Source organism: Eublepharis macularius, chromosome 4, assembly GCF_028583425.1.
Source record: "Eublepharis macularius isolate TG4126 chromosome 4, MPM_Emac_v1.0, whole genome shotgun sequence".
Lineage (NCBI taxonomy): Eukaryota > Metazoa > Chordata > Lepidosauria > Squamata > Eublepharidae > Eublepharis > Eublepharis macularius.
In genome coordinates this window covers 133,958,058-133,979,007 of record NC_072793.1, presented here as the reverse complement: position 1 = coordinate 133,979,007, position 20,950 = coordinate 133,958,058, and the positions used below count along the sequence as shown (strand labels likewise).

General features: G+C 40.1%; 1 protein-coding gene across 1 annotated transcript in view; it reads left to right on the top strand.

Moving 5' to 3' along the window:
* LOC129328520 (contactin-4) overlaps positions 1-20,950 on the top strand; it is a 418,707-nt gene that overhangs the window by 361,878 nt on the left and 35,879 nt on the right. The window contains exons 12-13 of the mRNA XM_054977634.1: positions 11,632-11,807; positions 17,583-17,703. Coding sequence (XP_054833609.1) covers positions 11,632-11,807; positions 17,583-17,703 — 297 coding nt within the window. The remainder of the gene's footprint in view (positions 1-11,631; positions 11,808-17,582; positions 17,704-20,950) is intronic.

The window sequence follows — 20,950 nt, the reverse complement described above, 5'->3', positions numbered from 1 at the left end:
GCAAACTACATATTGCTCACCTGGGAGGATTCTAGGAACGGGTGGAGATCTCAATGGCAACATCTCAAGGTGTAGAAGGGGAAGAGCTACTAAGCCCAAGGAAGCTGTGACAGTATTTTGACAGCACTATCATCTCCACATGTGTGTTTGTAGTCACAGAAGTCATGAGCCATTGCTAGTAAGTGAATATGTAACCCTACACATATAGTTAAAATTCAGTCGGCAGAGGCCCTGATTCTCTTTTTTGCGGGCATGCAAAATAAAACCCTCTGCTTAGTCAGAAAAGCACTATTGTTTCCTTTCATTGGATAAGAACTTCAGCTGCAGTATAAGAAATCACTAACGGGATGAGAATTAAATTTCTTCTGATCTTCCAGTGACACCTACAGTCAGAAGTGCTCAAGTTTTTTGGGGGAGAGTGAATTGTCTGTCTTCCTTGTAAATTCATTCGTTTCTGGAACACTTAATGAATGATGTCTTTGATTTATTCCATGTTCTAAACTTAAGCCTTATTAATGAAAACTGCCTATGGAGTAATCAAAGCTGCATCTACTAAAATACAATGGATCAATCTGATGTTGTAAGTAGAGTTTGGTTTCACATGTAATTTTTTTAGGCTTTCACATCCCCCCCTTCATTTTCAAATAAACACACATGCACACACGGACTTGACTTCCAAGGTGCATAACAGCGCAATCACAGACACAGATGTTGTTCTCTCAGGCTTGTTATTCTGAAACAACAATCCCTGCCCTCCCGGACAAGGAATTTCAAACATTTCAACCACACATAGCTCTATTGACTTCTGGATCACTTACAGATTGCTCTGTCTCTCTACAGCATGCTACATTCCACTTTGCCTCACCGGTCTTATTATTGTTTACATAATAGTTGATTTGGGTATGAAAGGCAGGTGAATCAGGAGCCCTTAATTTTGCCAGGGGTTGTTGACTGACTTTCAGTTCAGCCCCTGAATGCTTGTGGCTAAGCAAATTGAAGATTGGAGTGCACTAAGGAATTGTTAGCCATGGTAACCCATTGTATAAACAGGGCCAATCATTATGGCAAGCCGAAAGGATGCTTAGATTACAATTGGAAGAGATGATAAGCACAGCTGGCTGTACAGCACCCCCTACCCCCATCCCAGATTGGCATTGCTATTTGAAGCAGGAGACAGAGAAAAGAGGCTCTTTCTTTAGCGATATATTTACGGCAGCCAAAGGCAGCTGGGAGATGTGGGCAGAGGCTCAGGCACATTCTGTGTGTAAGCAGGAAGGAAAAGGAGATGGCTGATTAATTTATTTTATGCATTCAAACATTTTTGGATAGTTGGAGTGCCATATGCTACCCTGCATTAAGATTTCAGAAAAAAGAATTGTCAAAATGTTTTATAATCTTATTGTTTATATATTTAAGCAAAAAGTATCACTGTAAATAATCACAGATATTCTGCAAAATAACCAGTACTTACAATGTAATCCTAAAGAGAGTTATTCCAGTCTAAGCTCATTGAAATAAATGAGTTTAGACTTGAGTAACTCTGCTAAGGATTGCACTATTAGAATAATTTAGAATAGAATGAATTCATTGCTTCAATTAAAGTACTGACCTAGTGGCCTAATCAGCTTTAAAGGGGTAGTAAAATTCATGAAAGATAGGGTTATTCGCAGAGATTAGTATGATGGCATTCATTCTTAGCAGCAGTTTGCCTCTGGATGTCATTTACCAGAAGATAGACATGGGGAAGGCTGTTGCCTTTATGCCCTGTTGGTGGACTTCCCAGAGCACCTGGGTGGCAACTGTGTAAAAAAGGATGCTGGAGTATATGAACCCTTGGCTTGGACCATCAGGGCTTTTCTGATGTCCTTAATTGGTTGTAGAAAAAAATAACAGTCATAATTTAGCATTCAGAGAATTGTTTCGGTTTTGAAATGTTTTAAGTGAGGATCAGTAAAGAATAACTAAATGGATGATCAAGGCATGTCCTAGCCATATATAATTTCAAGGCACATTCATAGAAATCATTGATTGATACTTGTAACCAACTTTGAAATATGTAAGGTAGCCAGAGAAGCTGGGAAGATAAAATCAAACTTCATATTTAAGTAGTTGCTTCTCATAGTGCATTTTGACAATGCAGATGTATTATGTTTGAATGCCATGTGGCTACACAACATCCAGGCACATTTGGCTGCCCTAATTTGGCTTCTGTATTGCAGTTTCTGTTTGCTGCTACTGTAAGGTCATTAAATAGATCTTTTCACTTTCTAGTCCTTGAAAACAGATTGGTAAGCTTTCTCCTTGGGGGTGATTTGTAAATTGCTTTTTGGAAGGTTTAAGCCTGTGATGAATATAGCTAGAAAAAGTTTCATCAGAGTTACACTTGGGTGTCATTTTTCATCAGGTTGTTTCAGCCACTCACAGAAATGCTATATGTCAAACTATATCATTTCCTGGTTTCTAGAAAACATTACTGGATTTTTTAATGGTCACCTTCACAGACGCTGGCCATTTTTGGAGTTCAAGTGGCTGAGGTGCTTAACAATCTTCTCTACTTAAAAAAAACAGTGTTTTTAGAAAATTCTTCCCAAAGAGAATGACTTAATAAAGGGCCACCATTGGCTGGACTGGCTTACTACTGGAAGCTCCCAATGCTGATGAAAAGAAAGTAAGATGCCGAGATTTTCCTCCATAGAGTATAGAGTAAACTCAGTTTGACAAAAGCAATAGCAATTAGCAACCATTGTTTCGAAGTTTTTAAGAACCAAATCCTATGAAATCTGTGCAAGTTGAATGGTAGCAAAGATAGCCAGTCTTCCACTTTTCATAAAGTGAAGTCTGTATAGATGAATGCTGCACACATATGCAGAAAGATGGAGGTTAAGTGATCAAGTTTGCCCTAGAAATTGCATGAGATCTGATGCATATTTCTTGCTTTATCTACACAACATAACATATTATGGCATGCCCAGGATATTAATTTCCTATTGTAAATTATTGCCTATGATAAATTATAAGAGTAGCAGGACTGTAATCTGGAGAACCAAATTTGATTCCTCACTCTGCTTGAAGCCAGCTGGGGGACCTTGGGTCAGTCACAGCTTCTCAGAGCTCTCTTAGCCCCACCCACCTCACAGGGTGATTGTCGTGAGGATAATAACACACTTTGTAAACCGCTCTGCGTGGGCATTAAATTGTCCTGAAAAATGGTATATAAATTGAATGTTATGTTATTATTTCTTTAAAGGTATTGGAGCACAACCATTTCTGTTCTATGTATAAAGCATATTGGAGCGTACTGGCAATAACTGATAGTCAAGGAAATGGTAATGACACTAAACTGTATATGGATTAGCTCTCTTCCTTTGAATTGGGTGCATTAAGTAGCATAGTCTTTACGCTGAAGTCAGTCCCATCCTTGTGCATCATGGGTTTGTTTGTTTTTCCAGTAGTGCCCAATTAATGTGTGAAGCTAGTTCCACAAAAATGTGCACCTATGGACATCAGCCAGTTACAGATACAAGGATTTTTTAAAAAAATCTGTATATCAAAACCAGAAATGTACAATAATCCTAAATTGGAACATTGTTTGATTAGTTCTGGACTTGGTTTCCCTTGATTAGGCTAAAATTAGCTACAACTGCACACAATCTGAAAATAATTTAATATTCTGGCATTGAAAATGCTTTAAAAAAATACAACTACCCTAATGTCCTCCTGAGTACATATACTCTGCGCACCGAAACAGGCTCACGAAGAGGGTAGGAGCTGCGACAGAAAAATTGTTTGGTTTTTTAAAAAAATTTAAAGCCTGGTGTCATTTTAAAAAGGAAGGATTATTGTATGGTACATGTGCAAGATCTGCAGCAGATGTTGGTGGTATAAATGCGCAAAGGGAGAGATGGATGGAGGGGAAGGACTGAACACCACAAAAGAATGAATCAAGCATTCCTCTAACTCTTACTGCCCATGGGCAGGTGGGAGTAGGGACTAACTTATTTACGTTCTGTTTAGTTCCCAGCATCAAAAACTATGTAAGTGAAATTCATTTGGTAATTCAAGCTGCAGATTTTTGAGGTAAAAAACCGCAAAGAAACAAAAGAAAATAATTATTTGAAAATATGCAGTGTGCATGTTCTCATTCCTGAGTCTATACAGAGAGTTAAATGAAATTGATAGCGTTGGGTAAAAGGAAGGGACGTTGCAGAAAGAAAAATGATGGCAGGGAAGTTCAGGCAAAGATCAGAACTTTGGGGAAGTGATAGCTAGCTTGACAGGCATATATATTTGCTGCTAACAATTGGTATAGATCTTGGGAGAAAGAGAGCGATTATGGACTACAGCAGAGACAGATTTCTGAGACTGGGGGAAAAACTGACAGAGTGATCGAAGGTAAGCAAGATACTATAGAGATGAAGGAAATATACAATCAGAGAAAGATAAAAGGAGCAAAACTTCTAAAAGGAAAGTGGAAATGACATTGGCTGATAGTTATGCCAGTAGCAATTAATAATAGTATGAAAATAAATAAGGACCAGTGAAATGTGAATGCAAATATAGGAATGTTGTGAGGGGAGAAAAAGAGTTAACATCAGGGCAAATAATCCAGAAAAAAGTAAGGAGGAAAACTAGTAATGTTAGACCTCTTAAAGTATAGATGGGGGTGTATTTTTTTTAATTTAAAAATTCATAGTTGCTGCATACCTGAGGAATTCCTTAAGTATACAGAAATTTCTACTTCATCTGTGAGTAACCCAGTTCCCTACTCCATTAATAGGAAGTTGGCAATTAAGTTATTATTATTAGTGGTAACAAATAATAACTCTTGCAAGGACAAATATCCCCACTCCCCATCCCCCAATTATATAATCTCTTAGGGATCAGTTTTCACAGATTCCTTTTTTTTCTTCTTTAAATGATTCTCAGCTGCTCTCAGCATTCCTTGGGTTTTTTTGGAGCACACTCTATCATAAAATTCTTTTGAAAAATTAAATTAAGTCATAAAGTCATATTTTTCTGCATAACTGGGAATTCCCCGAAGTATGTAGAAAACCTTAGCCTTTCTGTGGGTGGATTGGTTATGCTTTTTCCACCCATTTTAATATTTGCTATAGTAACAGAAATAATATTATATACATAGCACAGCTATACATGAGCTGAAAAATGCCAAAATGTGTAAATATGTAGACAAATTAACACTGTGGAACAGTAGAAACATTGTGAATGTAATCAGATTTATTAGGGGAAATAAATGTTTTGTTTATTAAACAGAAATGAAACTGTAGAAAACTGTTGTGTGACAGTTTATTGAGAGTACAGCTAATAAAAATGCATGCACGTATGAATATATTTTAGATGTATTTTTATACATAATATATTTAGGAAACATTACAGATGTGAGAAAAGTAGGGATCATTATAAAACATGTGGTGTCCAAAACTTTTTGTGAATTCTCTAGCTGGTCAGATTCTGCTTTCTCAGCACTTACAAGAAATAGTTATCACAATTACTACAATTTTTTGATACTGCTGGCGCAAGATTAAACACTTTTTAATGGCATGAACATACTGTTTTTGAATAGAAGGTACAGCAGACACACCTATATTCTGATTTACAATCTGCCGTCTCGTGGCCAGTTCTATATTTTAGATACATCAGAGGCAGCTACCATAAAAGCTTTGTTGTCCAGCGCTCATGGAAATGCAGGTTGCCTCTTAATCAAAGGTTCCAGATTCTCAGTCTTTATTGCAAAGCCCATCCCTACCCAATAGAATCCACAGCAGCCAAAGTATCATCTGCCACTCATCGGTGGGAATAGTTCCATGGTATTTCCACAGTGTTTATTAGATGTTTCTTGGAAGGGAGCTCAGTGCATAAGCAACCACTGCCTTTGCTGAAGCTCTGCCTTCCAATTATTGTAATGTACTCTACATTACAATCAAAGTTGACTCAGATACTCCAGCTAGTGCAGAACACTGCAGTTCGATTATTATCAACAGCTAGGCGGAGCATGCCTATTACTCCCATTCGGTAGTTGGTCCATTGGTTGCTCATCAGATACCAGGCTCAGTTTAGTTTATTGTTCAATCAGTTACTGGCTATCACACATAAAGCCCTTCATGGTCTTGGTCCCTCATATCCGGAGGACCTCCTCTCCCCCATGCTCTGCCATGGCAGCTTCACTCCTCTGTTCATGCCCTTTGCAGGTGCCACTCTGCAAGTGGGCAAAATCAACAGCTGCCCATACACATGCATTTCTGTAGTGGCCCCCACCTTGTGGAATGGCCTACCACTTTCCTGGCTTTCCACAAAGTATGCGTAACTGAATTCTTCAAATGGGCTTTTTGCATAGGAAACAGGACTGTGCTGTAACAAAATGGTTCAAAAAGAAGCTTAGGGTAAAGGGTTAGGGACTGTAGACTATACAAGTGTGAGTATCTGTTGCTGGAGGTAGATTCCTACTACGCAATTTTTGCATCATTTAATGTGTCATGTTAATATTTATGCTTTGCTTCATTGCTGTTTTCAGATCTCTGGTTAGTTCCAGATTGCTACAAATCAGAGCTTATTGCACTGTCTACTGGAAGTCCCATCCTACTGACTGTATTGACTTATTCTGTATAATCAGCCTCGAGTCCCAGCAAGAAAGCTGGACTATAAATAACATAAATAAAATTATACATAAATATGGATGACACTGTTTTCTCCTCCCTATTGATATCCTACAATTCCTGTACAGTAGTGTATTCTGGATTGACAGTGCCTTCCATTGCCTGTGAGCAGGGTCACCCTTCCCCTTTTCTTAAGCTGATAAATACATGCACAAGAACTAACCTATACTTTTTCTTCTTCACATCTTAAACAGCAGACCCACTCACATTCATTTCTTGTCCTTTTTATTAATATTGAACTTTCTCCATACTTCCTCTTCACATTTTGGAACCTGGAGGGCAACCACAAGAGCTGTCTTTGGTGCCACTGCTGGTGGTTAGAGTGCTGAACTAGGATCTTGGAGACCCAGGTTCAAATCTCCTCTCTGCCATGGAAACTAGCTGAGTGCCACATTCTCAGCCTAATCTACCTCACAAGATAAAATGCAGGAGAGGTGCTTGGTTCCCCATTAGGGAGAAAGGTGGAGTATAAATGAAGTAAATAAAATTAATCCATTTATAAACCCCCTGTGTTGCTGATCACTATGACCGGAGTCTCTTTTTATAACCACACAGCTCACAGCCAACCAATCCATCATCTCTTCTTTCTCCCCCTCCACATGGATATACAGGCTGGGATTCAAAGGATATATAAGAAGTGGGAAGCAGGAAATTGCTATTTAATTTCAAAGACTCATAACTTAGAGCCAAACTGAGTAAAGACTATTTTGGGTATTTGTATACTACTACTTTGAGGAAAGAACTTGTAAGCAAATATGTTCAGTTGTCTAACTTTAATCCTCATTGGTAAACAGCCTAATCTTTTTCTTTACCTTGATGTTAACAAAATGTATTATTTTTGTTAAGTTGAATCAGCCAAACGATAACTTGGGAGGTGATGGGAATTCATAGAAACAGATGAGCAGCTGGAACTTGATAATATTGTAGTGTAGTGTAGTGAGCCAGTTTGGTGTACTGGATAAGAGCACGGGACTCTAATCTGGAGAACTGGGTGTGATTCCCCACTCCTCCACTTGAAGCCAGCTGGGTGACCTTGGGTCAGTCACAGCTTTTCTAGAGCTCTCTCAGCCCCACCCACCTCCCAGGGTGATTATTGTTGTGGGGATAATAATAACATACTTTGTAAACCACTCTGGGTGGGCGTTAAGTTGTTATTATTATTATAGTGGGTTTTCCTTCTAGAATTCAATTTTGCTTGTATTGTGGAAATAATAATAAATAGGGTTACAAGCTTCCAGGTGCAATCTGAGGTTCTTCTGGAATTACAACTGATCTCCTGAGTACAGAGATCAGTTCCCCTGGAGGAAAGGCAGCTTTGGAGGGTAGGTTCTGTGGCATCAAATCCTTTATGAGATCTCTTCCCCTCCCAAAATGCTGCCTTTCCTAGGAACTACCTCCAAATCACCAGGAATTTCCCCAGCCAAAGTTGGGAACCCTCGTGACAAATGAACAATTAAATGACCGACAAAAATTTTCACTGCATATAAGGTTGATTTGACTAAGCATCAAATACAGTCATGTAGCCTGTGCCCCATGCTTTAAATATATGGTTTCCAAGCAGACAAGAATTCTCTGAAATTTTGGCTCATTGTCTTCTTTCATACCATGTATTATTTGAGATAGTCCATCCTGGAAAGGCCCTTTAAGATACATAACATCTAATGTGGCACAAACCTCTTTAAAGATGAGAAGCTGGGTTAATCTATATCTATATTGCATATGACCTTCCCGATAGCTTACTGCCCCCAGAAATACTATTGATGACTCAATAAACACATCTTTGTTTTGCTAACCAGATACACTGACGCCACATGAACTATGCCACAAAGTTAAACAAATAGTTAAACAAGTTCTTTCAAGGAACGACTATGTTCAGCATCTTTTCATAGAACTACAAATCTGTCTTTGAACTGCTCCATAGTATAGGATTAAGCTGTTATCTGATGCTTGTTGCTTAGGCACACAACACGGATTCTTGAAAAAGCTGCAGGGATTATCGCAGTTGGTTTCAGGTTTAATCCAAAGTACTGTTTTTTTTTTTAAAAAAATAATGTTTAAAGCCCCAAGTGGTCTAGATCCAGAGTACTCCATAACAAGCACTTCCTCCTTGAGCATTAAGGTTAGCCGGGGAGTCTCAGTTCAAGAGTGTTCCCATCCAGAAATCTGTTGAGAGACCTCAAAAAACAGAGCCTTCTAGTGGCAGCACTGTGGACCTCTCTGCCAAGGAAAGCCATTTGGCTGGTTGCCTTGAGTCTCTCAGGGAGGAAGGGGGATTCTTGTTTAGAAGGGTTTTTGTTTCCTGTTGCTTGAATTTGGTGCCATTAATAACAACCTTTAATGATTTTTTTACATAACCAGTATTCCATAGTTTATTGGTTTTATTGTATTTTTATTGTGCCTTTGGATTAGTTAACAAGGTATGCTAACTAGTCACAATGAAACACAAATAAAGAAACTGAATGTTCATTAGTACAAGCAAAACATCATAATACAGCTACAGCTGCCAATACACTTCAGGCACGGAAAAACAGTCAATTGAATGACAATAAAGTGCAAAGTGCAAAAATACAATAAATGTAATTCAAAGTAACCGTGCCAGGTACAAATGTATGCAAATGTAACAATCAAACTGGAGATGTTCACAAATGGAGATATACACTAAGTCCACTCAGGATCCAAATGAAGGTGAGTAAAAGAACATTGAGGCAATGCAAAGAACAATGATTGTAGTAACCACGACGGAGGTACCAGTGTGTCCACCCATTTCCTGTTCTCTTCTTCCTGGCAGTTACCACTCTATAAACATTAATATAAACAATTAACAACATCTTTGCTTACAAACCCATACACATACCATGAAGTAAATAAACTTACATGTAGCAGTTATTCAAAGTACACAGCATAACACATCATCTCCAAATAGTAAAGAATGAAAAGGCAGCACTGCCGGACACAAGCTCCAAACATTAATAAAGAGCTTCAGCTGTAGAGCTGATAAGAAAAAGCTCAGCAGTTAAAGTGACAGTGCCAGCTATACAAAACTTAAGTAAGGTACATATCATACACATCAAGTACGCAGCATAACATATCTCCAAATAGTAAAGATTAAAGAGGCAGCCCTGCCGGGCACAAGCCCCAAACATAAATAAAGAGCTTCAGCTGTAGAGCTACTCAGAAAAAGCTCATTGTATTGGCAGTGTATTGGCAGCTGTAGTTGTATTATGACGTTTTGCTTGTACTAATGAACATTCAATTTCTTTATTTGTGTTTCATTGTGACTAGTTAGCATATCACGGTGCTCTACAAGCTCTTTGCCTTGTTCTCCCATGATTCTCTCTGTTTGGTTTCTTAGTTAACAAGGTGTCAAATGTTACAAATATAAATAATAGTACTTTTACATTGGCCATTTTTCATTTTTGTTATAATTTTCTTGAGTGCTGTCTGAAGGGCTAGATAGAAATTGCATAGATTAATAATATGTACTGTTAGGGGGCCAATAAACAGAAGCTCAATCCAGATAAGGCAGAGATCAGTAGCCTAACAGGGATGGAGGAGCCGGCATGTCTTGGATGGGGTTGCACGTCACCTGAAAGAGCAAGTGTATATCCTAACTGTTAATTCCCAAGACAACAGGAACTAGTTTGCATTACTAGCTATATCCATCTATTTATATTTACAGGGCATTCAGTTTTTTCTAACAGTTTTGCACCATTTTTTGTATGTGATGCATAATAACAAAACCCGTAACAGTAGTACAACCTCAAGCTATGTTTATGCATGTGGATGATTTCAGAAGCTATATCAAACAAATAAAAATTGCTTGAGTCTTTCTTTTTGAAGCTTTTTGGAAGTGTTGCTGCAGTCAATACACTTCCAGCTCAAGGCCAAAACAGTTCTTCTATGGGTTGGTTGTATATTTATTCTTACTTTGTTAACTTAACTTAACTTCAGTTTTACCTCGGCCTCTAGGGTTTGTGCCTGTCACCTTCTCATATACTTCATACATCTTACAAAAGCTAATGCCACAGCAAACATGTTACAGCATGAGCCTGTCACAGTAAAATTACTTCTGCATCAAATAGGTTTCCTATAGATTTCATTGGGAGAAAGTTAAAATGTTCTACTAAAACCAGTGTCACTTAACTTTGGATAGTTTGCATCCTTTATTTATTTAAAATATTTATTAGCCACTTTTCCTACAAAGGTGTTCAAGGCGGCTTACAATATAAAATCTCTTAAGATACCATGGTATGTTTTGTCTGCTATATTCAGAACCTTTATTCTGGAACTTGGCTGTTTGGGGCTTCTACTAGTTGAATACAATGCTTATAAGCAAAAAGGAAACTTGCTACAAAGATGTCCACAGGGAATCTGTTATTTAAGTCAAAATAATTGCTTGTATTTGGACAACAGGTTTATTGAGACATTTTTGTTGATTTACGAATTTTAATTCAGGACATGATGTGCTGCCACACAGAAATAATTCACTATAGGTTGGACCGTCACCTTATTGGCTTTTCAGCTGGCACAAAGGGAATAAGGGGAAGCCCCAAACCTACATAACTTTTGTCCTTGCAAGTCTCGCAATACCTGGCATGGCCTTTTGGCAGGCCTATCCTCCATCATGTACCCAAGGAAAAGCTTGTAGGATCCAATCTTACGGCTGTAATATCAGTACTTCAGTAGTTCACTTCTATACTGTGCATAGTTCTACCTTAGTTAACTGTTCTTTGAATTGGCATTGCAGACAGCACTATAGTGAAGCACTTTACTACCACAGTTATTGCTGAACTAAACTACTGCTGTTTGAGGTTGTAAGAGCAAACTATAAAGGTTTCAAGTATATCAAAGGTCCATGCAAAACTGTATTCCTTCTGAAGCTCCTACAGCAATTAAGACCCTATGTTAATTGCAAGATGATATATTCGCTGGTTCCTTTTCTGTCCTTTGTTATTTACAGATCCAACACGATTTATGGTGGCACCTAACAGCATGGACGTCACTGCTGGTGAAAGTATTCTATTGCCTTGCCAAGTGTCCCATGATCACCCACTAGATATCATGTTTACTTGGTCATTTAATGGGCATGTGATAGACTTTGAAAAAGATGGGGATCACTTTGAAAGAGTTGGAGGGGTAAGTATTAATATTAGTAATCCCACAATGTATTCTGGGAATTACAATGGTGAAACAGATCAAACTTTAGCTAGTCATAGAATGTGTTTTTTACTTCTTCATTCATTCATTCATTTGTTCATTCATTTATACCCTGCTTTCCTCCCCAATGGGGACCTAAAGCATCTCACAACATCGTGCAGCCCTTCTTCATTTCATCCCTACAGCAAGGTAAGTTGCTTACACTGGAGAGACAGTGACTGGATCAAAGTCACCTAAAAAAGCTTCCACAACAGAGTGGGTATTCGAATCTGAGACCAACACAGTGGCTTGTATCCAGCAATGTCTGCTTGGGAAGCAGATATTGTGAGGCGTTTCCACTTCCCCTTCTTGCTGCATTTGGTAAGACCCCAAAATTTAGTTAACACAACTACCACACAACAGTATGCTGCACTGGCTTCATTTTAGGTGCTTCTGTGGGTTTGCTTCTGCTTGTTTTTTGGCACATACAATTCTCTACTTTCCCTAACATCTGTCTTCCTGTTCCAGTTACAAGAGAACAACAGATTTGGTGCAGCTTTTCTTAACTTTCTGCACAGAATTGTGCCAAGGTCCAGTGTGCTGGCTGGGGTAGTGTTTTGTTAGTGGAGGGAGATTCCAAGTTGGAGTGTGCATTTTATATAGAGTGCCATGCCAACTGAATAAAGAGTCCTGCTGGTTTTCTAAGTTAACTTTAGGAACAGAGCTTTTCCCCACTTCCCCAACACAGCCTGACAGAGGATGCAGGCACAAGGTGTGTGCTCACTTCACTCACTCTGAGAGTCCAGAGTTGGGAAATTGAAGTGGCAAGTTGACCTTCAGGAAGATTAAATGCTCAGCTCTCCAGGGGAGCAGGCAAGTGTAATAAGGGCCAACAGTGTCTGCATGGGAGAAGACATGCTCGCTCTGCACACTTGTTGGAGACCACTTCTTTCTTGGCCTGGTAGCTCAGACGCAGTATGCAACTCACTGGCTATTGCTTCCACCGAATGTGTCTCACATTCCCAGAGGAGCCAAGTGCCTCCCCGATGGCTACCATCTCCACGGGCATCTGAAGAGTGATCTTGGGGGAACCCTGCCCAGAAAGAGAGGTACAGAGAACAGCAAAACTGGTCTCCCCCTCCTCTCCCTGCTAGCAGGGTGGCCATCCTGGCCTGTGTATGCTGCACACATTGAGAGAGCAGGTCTTTCACACTGGTGAGCTTCCTGGTTCACTTGATGATTCTGCCAGTGGTGCATGCGAGTTTCACATGGTTGCCAACATGTAAGACTCTTTGGTGAGAGGTTACAGGTGGGACTTGATGCCCCATTGCAGCCTTCTCAGAAGCACATACACTGCTGGAACAAGGCCTCCATATCCTGTGCCTGGGTCCAGGAAGGAGGCCATCTTCCTCTGACACATCTGGATCAGACACAGGGATGCTGTGACAGATGAGACTATGACAGTGAAGTACTTAAAAAGTTTAAGGATCTCCACAATATGGGAGATCGTCAGCCACTCTTCTTGGCTGAATTGATTCTCTCCACTCCCAGTATCGCTCTCTGAGAACCACATTGTGGGGATGGCCTGCTGCTCCACCAAACAATCAAGCATGTCATGGGTGGAGTTCCAGCAAGCGCATACATCACTGATCAGGTGATGCTTTGGCACACTTGCCAGGATCTGCTTCTGGTGCAGTTAGTGAGTAGCTTTCAAGCTGCGCAAAAAGTGACCGCAGTGTGCCAGCATCTCATGATGAGACATTGGAACTCATGAGTTGCAGCATCTAAGTCAGGTTCCTCAGAAGAAACCAGACCCTGAATCTCCTTCATGAAGTGAAGTTTCCTGGCCATGCAGTAAATGCACTTGAGACCCACTTTCACTGCTCAAATGGTTTTTGATGCCATCAGTCCCCATGTATCCTGCTTACCCACCCCACCAATTGCCTCTCGATGGTGTTAGCAACGTTGCCTGCCGCATGTGCCTTGTAAAGAATCTTGGTATGGAGCAAGGGATGGAGCAAGCATAGTTTTTTACAAACTATGTCAGGCCATAGATTGTAAAAAACATGGCCTGGTTTCACTGAAGAGCAAGACAAGTAGCAGCCTAGTTAATTTTTTACTGGGAGGGGGCTATTTATCTATTTGCCAAGAATACTACACTTGAACCTTTCTTAATGCTTACCAAGCCTCTTTAGGGGGGAACAGGTCCCTAAGCTGAAACAAAAAATTAAGGCCTATATCTGTCTGACATTAAAAACCTTTTGAAAAGTTTACCTAAACAACTACTACTACTCAGAAAGAGCAACCCAACAAGAGAGTAGAGCACCCTAAAACTCCACTTACTGCAGCACAGAACAACACAAACACATCTAAACCCCCTCCCTGAAAAGCAGCAAGCAACTAAGCTAGGTACATCAAAATACAATACACACACACACTCAAAAACACGACATTCTTTAGAAAAGCAAGTAACTCCCTTCTCCCTCCCCCCAAGAAAAACAGCAAGCTATTAAGCAAGTAATGCAACTTTAAAAAACAGTAAACAGAATACAGTTCCCTTCACCCCCACATCAGGAAAACTCTAAAAAATGAACAGAAAACACCCTCTTATTTAAAAGGAAAAAAGTAATCTCCCCCCACCACAAGAACAGCAAAAAAACCCACCACAACAGCAAAAACAATATTAAATGTTAACTTTAGTAAATAAAAAGGTTGCCTCTTCCTTCCCTTACCCTACCACTCCCCAACCCGGGAAAGCCAACCTCCCCCCCTCCCAAAAAGAGGAAAATTTGAGTATTTTTAAGACTCTTAAACCAGGCGAAGAATCATTGTCCTTGGTATGGCCCTCACAGCAGGCAGGCAGGCAGCAGCAGCAGCGGCAGCAGTTCCCCCTCTCAGGTCATTCTCAGTAGAACCAGGCTGGCAGTGGATTAATTCAACAGTCACAGAGAGCACCCAGAGGCTAGAGCACTCAGCATCTGTCTCTCCAGAAATCTCACAAAACAGAGTCTGTTCCGAGCCAGGGATGCTTTTTATCTCCTTGCAGAATTTGAAAAAGGCTCTCACATCAGCGAATCCCAATTGACCAGACAAGAACAGCTCCTCAGTCCATTGGTCACTTACTCACTCTCCCTCCCTCCTGCCTCACTCCCCCCTCCCCTAGGGAAAGAAAGCCCATGAAAACAGCAGAAGAAAAAAACTTGGAAGCAGCCACAACCAGCTTTAAAATGGCTGGAGCTGTGTTTGCTGGATATATTTGGTTTTCTCTGGCATTCACTATCCAGCATGCCAAATGTATTCACCATTCCCTAATTTGATTGGTATAGCTGGATAATGCACTATCCTGCTATATATGCGGCATATACATAGTGATTCACACACCCCTAGGAAGATGTCAGATTTCTATGATTTGGGAAGGTGGACCATGGTTACAAGAATCATGAAATGAGATCCATAAGACCAAGGAATTGTAGACATGTTTTAATGAACAGCAGCCCACAATGTTGCCTGGCAAACTGCTTTTGAAAATATAATATAGGGCAGGAAGCACAGCTGTTCAAAGGGAACAAGTACAAAATTCCTCAGAACTCTAGTGCAAGTTTATAGTGGGGGGCTCTTTGGGCTCCAGACCTCATCTAGTTAATATTGGGGATGTCTGTTAGATAATGCAGCAAAGCTGCACAGTCAAAAAAGCATGGGATTATGTGTTGTGAAACACTCTTCAAGACAGTACATTCAACAGATAAAAAAATGCTTTTTCATATTTACTTGCATTTTTATAATAGTAGAAGAAAAACAGAAACCTAATAATACTATTCTCTATTACAAGTGGATAGTTAATCTAGCTGCATGTGAGAGAGAGTGTGAGAGCGTACTTGCACAGGAGAGCTCTGCAGAAGCATCTTTCTTCTTGCAAGGCCATGAAAAGAGAGAGAAGAAAGGCACAGAAAGAGGAACAGGAGTGAGAGAGAAGCTTCTAACTCAGACAAAGAGAGGCATTGCACATACACACACATTCTATAGAAAAAGTTAAAAATAATGCAAACACTCCCACCCACCCCACCCCCAGCGTCCAGGCATGCTGAGTCGCTTCTACTCCAACAGTTCAACCTGCCCAAAGATTACAAAATTGTTTGTGTCTCTATCTTAAATGCAATTTAGTCAGAAAAAGGCTTTGGGCTTATTTGTTTTCCCTATCTTTCTGCTCCCTGTGAGTATGATATTAAGTTGCACTTGCCTGTAGGGCACAGTGGGGTGCCATGCTGTTGCAGAAAAAGGTATTATAAATGCTTGCTTTCAGAACTAGGTCTACTTTGTTATTATAAGTTCATTAAACCCCTTTTTTAGTTACAAATATAACCATTTTGAAAATTTATAGATTTCAGTCATCTAAGAAATGCCGAGATTAAAAATAATTTTCCGCAGCCACCCTGTAGTCTTTTCACGCTTTCCTCGCCACCTGCTTCTAGCTTGCCTGAGCAGAATTTGCCAGAAGAAAGAACAGAATCAAGAGTTCCACCTTAGTTGTATTATTGTTGTGAAAAAGAAGCATCCGTTTAACTTAAAACACCACTGGTACTTACAGAGGAGTTAGCCATGTTAGTCTGTGGTAGCAAAATCAAAAAGAGTCCAGTAGCACCTTTAAGACTAACCAATTCTCGAAAGCTTATGCTACAATAAAATTGGTTAGTCTTAAAGGTGCTACTGGACTCTTTTTGACTGGTACTTACATCACACTTTTTGTTGAAAAAGCATACCATCTTACTTTCCCCTCACAGCATCTCACTAAAATAGATATCAGACATTTTGAAATGGGGAATTTAGGCTAGAAGCTAATAATTTATTCAGGGCCACCTAATGTTAGCTCTCCCAGGTCTGAGACATTGGGCTACAGTATTCCCAACGTAAAAGTAGGAGTGAAAATTGCAGTTTGAAAGCTTTAACTGCCATGCTCAACTGTCACAGATGCTGGAAAACTAAAATCTGTGCAAGATGAAATGCATCACTTAAAGTTCTTCCCTGCAGGGTGCACAGCTGCAGCAACAACAGCTGTTGCTAGCAATTACACCTAATAGTGCCACAAAACCAAAAATATGTACTGTATTAATATTCTTCAATTAAAAGACTAGAATTTCAATTTTATTCTTAGGTTTCTAACTGGTTAAGCACTGTACCCAGTGGAATGTGAGGGAACATTTTTGGAGCCATACAATCATGCAAAACCATAATGAGTTCCATACAATTCCTAATCAGACATGAGCATTTGACATTTGGAAAAACAAATTATCAGTTGTTCCATGCTAGGTGATGCAAAATTTCCTTAGAGAGTGTTGTCCTCATGACCTTTTAATGCAAAAACGGCAGGCAGTCGAAAATACTGGCTGTGGCAAGTACTGCAGATGCCTCATAATTTGGGCTGGTGTTCTTGCATTAAGTGGAAGAAGGCAGGATGTAGATATGTGAATATCAATGAAGGCTCCAAACTGGAAGTCTGGAGCATGGTGGAGCAAAGGCTGCCTGACTTGCATTTTGTCAAATCACGTTTTGTGGTAAACTGTTTGACTTACCAGAGCACCTGCGACCCTTAAAGGAAACCCTATTTCCAGCCCTTATCTTCAAGGAAGGCGTGCAGCTTTTAAATAGGCCACAGCTTGCATTACAAATGTTTTTATCATACCATGTAAAATAATCCATTAGTCTCAGTGTCCTTCATGTGATAATGATGTTTAGAGCTCATTAAAAAGTCATTGTAACCACTTTCCCCTACTTTATCAGCAGGATTCAGCTGGTGATTTGATGATCAGAAGCATCCAGCTGAATCATGCTGGAAAATACGTCTGCATGGTGCAAACAAGTGTGGACAAGCTATCAGCTGCTGCAGACCTGATTGTAAGAGGTATTTGAATTTTGTTGCTGTTGTTGTTGGAAACTACTGTTTGCACTAACTGTTTTTGTGGACAATAACATACAGTTTGAAAGAGTTTTCTATCATTCTAACTAGGAAGGTACCACATGTGAGGCAAAAGTAAATCATAGCTTGTAACAACCTCTGCTAATAATTGAAATATTGCCAGCAGTGTTAACTGGATGGAATTTGATGTGTCCTGCAGCAACTTTTTGAGAAAATGGTTTGCTTCACTGGTAAAGGACTTGTGTGTACACAGATTGCTTGTAGAGGGAAATTTATTTATTTGTGTTATTTATAGCCTGCTTTTCTCACTAAGATTCAAGGAGGAGTACACAGTGTTGGTCAATACAGTCAGTTGTACAGACAATTCAATAAGCAGCACAATACGGTATATAAATGCAAACTTGTATAGATTTGAAAACCAGCAAAAATTGAATACAGAGCTGAAGAAATGTTGAAAATGAGCATAAACTAGACATATTAAACAACATAGAAACTACTCAATAGGATCACACTTGCAGCAATAGACAGTACATAGTAGTATAATCTAAGTCTCCTCCCCATCCTTTTACTTAAGCATTTCTTTGAGACCACTTTCCTATGGTACAGCCCTCTTACCTGAGTGAAAAATCCTTCTTGAATAATTTGATTTTGCATAGTTTGAGGACTGCCAGGAGGATGGTAGTTTTCCTGACATCTTCAGGTAGACCATTCCATAAGGTGGGGGCCACCACAGAGGGGTAGAAGAAATGCTTAATACACTGTCTGCATCACTTATGGATCATTTTGACCCAGTTACAGTGATGGATATTGACGGGTTCCTGACATCTGTGAAGGCAAATATTTGCGCACTGGATCCTTGCCCATCTTTGCTGATAAAATCATATAAAGACAACATAAATGAGCCTTTGATATCTATCTTAAATAAGTCACTCAGGGCACTTTCCCTTGACAACTTAAAGAGGCAATCATCCGGCCACTACTTAAAAAACCATCCCTAGACAAAAATGACATGACCAGTTATTGCCCAGTCTCTAATCTGCCCTATCTGGGCAAAGTGATTTGAGAGAGCATGAGCTGACCAACTTAGGCTTCTCAGCCCCTGCCTGGGGTGGGGAAACCCCTGCCCCCAGCTTCTGCCCCTGGCCCTGCTCACCTGGCTGGTAGGGAGGAAAGGCACATGATAGGGAGAAATGCACATCTCACTGGAAAATGATCACCAAACTGGTGATTTTTAATGAATTGGGCTTCAACATGGCCCACAGCTCCTCCATCACTCTGGAAAATGATATTTTCCTAAGCAGTGAGGGAGCATAGGGGTGAGTACCCTGTTGCCCCCCAGTCCCCCTTTGGTCTCTGGGGGAACTGGCAACTCTAGACCAACTCCATATCTTCTTGGATAACTCTGGTGCTCTGGACCCTTTTCAGTCTGAGTTCAAAACAGACTATGGGACAGCACCGACTCTGATGGCTCAGAGTTTTCATTTTTATTTTCTCAGTCAAATGGGAGGATAGAGGGACCTAGCAACCCTATTTTCAGCCCTTCTTCTCAAAGTTTTCAACCAGTGGCTGCTGAGGCTGTCAACAGTTCTGAGGCAATGTTGAGATAATCAAGTGAGCCTTAGGTTGGATAGGGAAGGCATCTCTTGGATACCTCTTCCTTCCAACTGGCTTATTTTTCTCTATTAGGGCAGAGCCATAGATAGGAATCAGTTGCTATATTAGAAAGAAAAGGCACAATTAAAGAGCAGATTTTCCCCTCCCATTGCAAGAGTCCTTGTTCCTGGTTGGTATAGAGAACATTAGGGCCCTGACCTGGGCCGTTTCCAGATGGCTTACCTGCCTCTGGAACGTTATGCCATCTTGTGGGGAAAACGCGAAATATCGCGTTTTCTTGCACGAGTTTTGCGCGACGTCGCGCAAAACTCGCGCAAGAAAACGCGATATTTCGTGTTTTCGCCGCAAGATGGCGCGACATTCCGGAGGCAGGTAAGCCGTCTGGAAACGGCCCTAGACTTTTGTGTTCAAATTTGTCCTTAGTTTCCCCCTCTCCCTCCAAGGAATTATGTTCAAATATCTGACCCTTCCCTCCCAGGGAGACCAACAGGGTTGCTTTGCAGAAGAAAGTGAAAGCAATTTGCCTTTCTCAGAGATACCCAAGATTAAATCTCTCAGGCTCTGCACAGTTTGCCTGACTCAACTAGAATGAACACTTTCAACACACTGACTAAAAACTGCACTTCTGTACTCTCCCTGGGGTACTGCTATCACCTAATCAGAGCAGAAGCCATTCACCCATCCAATCCCTCAGAGGCCTGCATTTAAACTCACAGTAAAATCTATTAAAAACTCCACATTAGCAAGCTGAAATAAACTCCAAATTAAATACATTACATGCAAATTACACATATGTACAAACTGATTTACCTTGGGAAACCTAGGAATTGTAGTTATGGGAATAGACACATTCAGGAGGAATCTCAGTATTCCTATGATTCTTTCTGCAGAAAGCTTTGACTACTGCAGTGGTTTCCATCTTTGAAGATAATATACTTTTAAATGTTGTTCAAATGGGAAATTGCCTGGGAGCCCCATCTATACTTCTCTGTGCAATATGGAAGAAAGGCTGGTATATAATAAGGAGTAGTTTAATGTCTCAATTTCAGCTCTTTCTCCTTTCAAGCAAGGACAGTTTTGCCTGAAGAGAGTTCCTCTATCATCTCCATTTATGCCCAAACCTTTCTACCCAGTGGATATCCAAAGTGTCTGACAACTGTGTCAGTTTCTCTGTTTTATCATCACAGCAACCCTGTCAGGTAGATTAGGCCAAGAGTGTGTGACCTAGATCACCTAGCAAGCTGCCGTGGCAGAATGGAGACATGCTTGGATCTCCATGCTGGCTGAAAGTGTACCCAGTTTATTCTCATATACATATTTAAATTACTGCAGTTAGCTGTGTGCTCTGTTTCATGCGTTATCCTTTTGGTTTTGAATATCATTGAAATGCTAACCTGTTAGCTATCCTACTGTAGTTAGGAGGAAAGAAAAAGGAGAATGAGAAACCTGATGATTGTCCATTTAAAAAGACAGTGGTGGTTTATCAACTGTTTCCTCATGAGAGAAAGATACATTGTTGCTGCAATAAATGTATACACCATTTAATGAGGACGAGGACCAATGAACAGTTTAAACACCAATAAATTAGACTGCTAAATATTTAAAATCTGTAATAGTT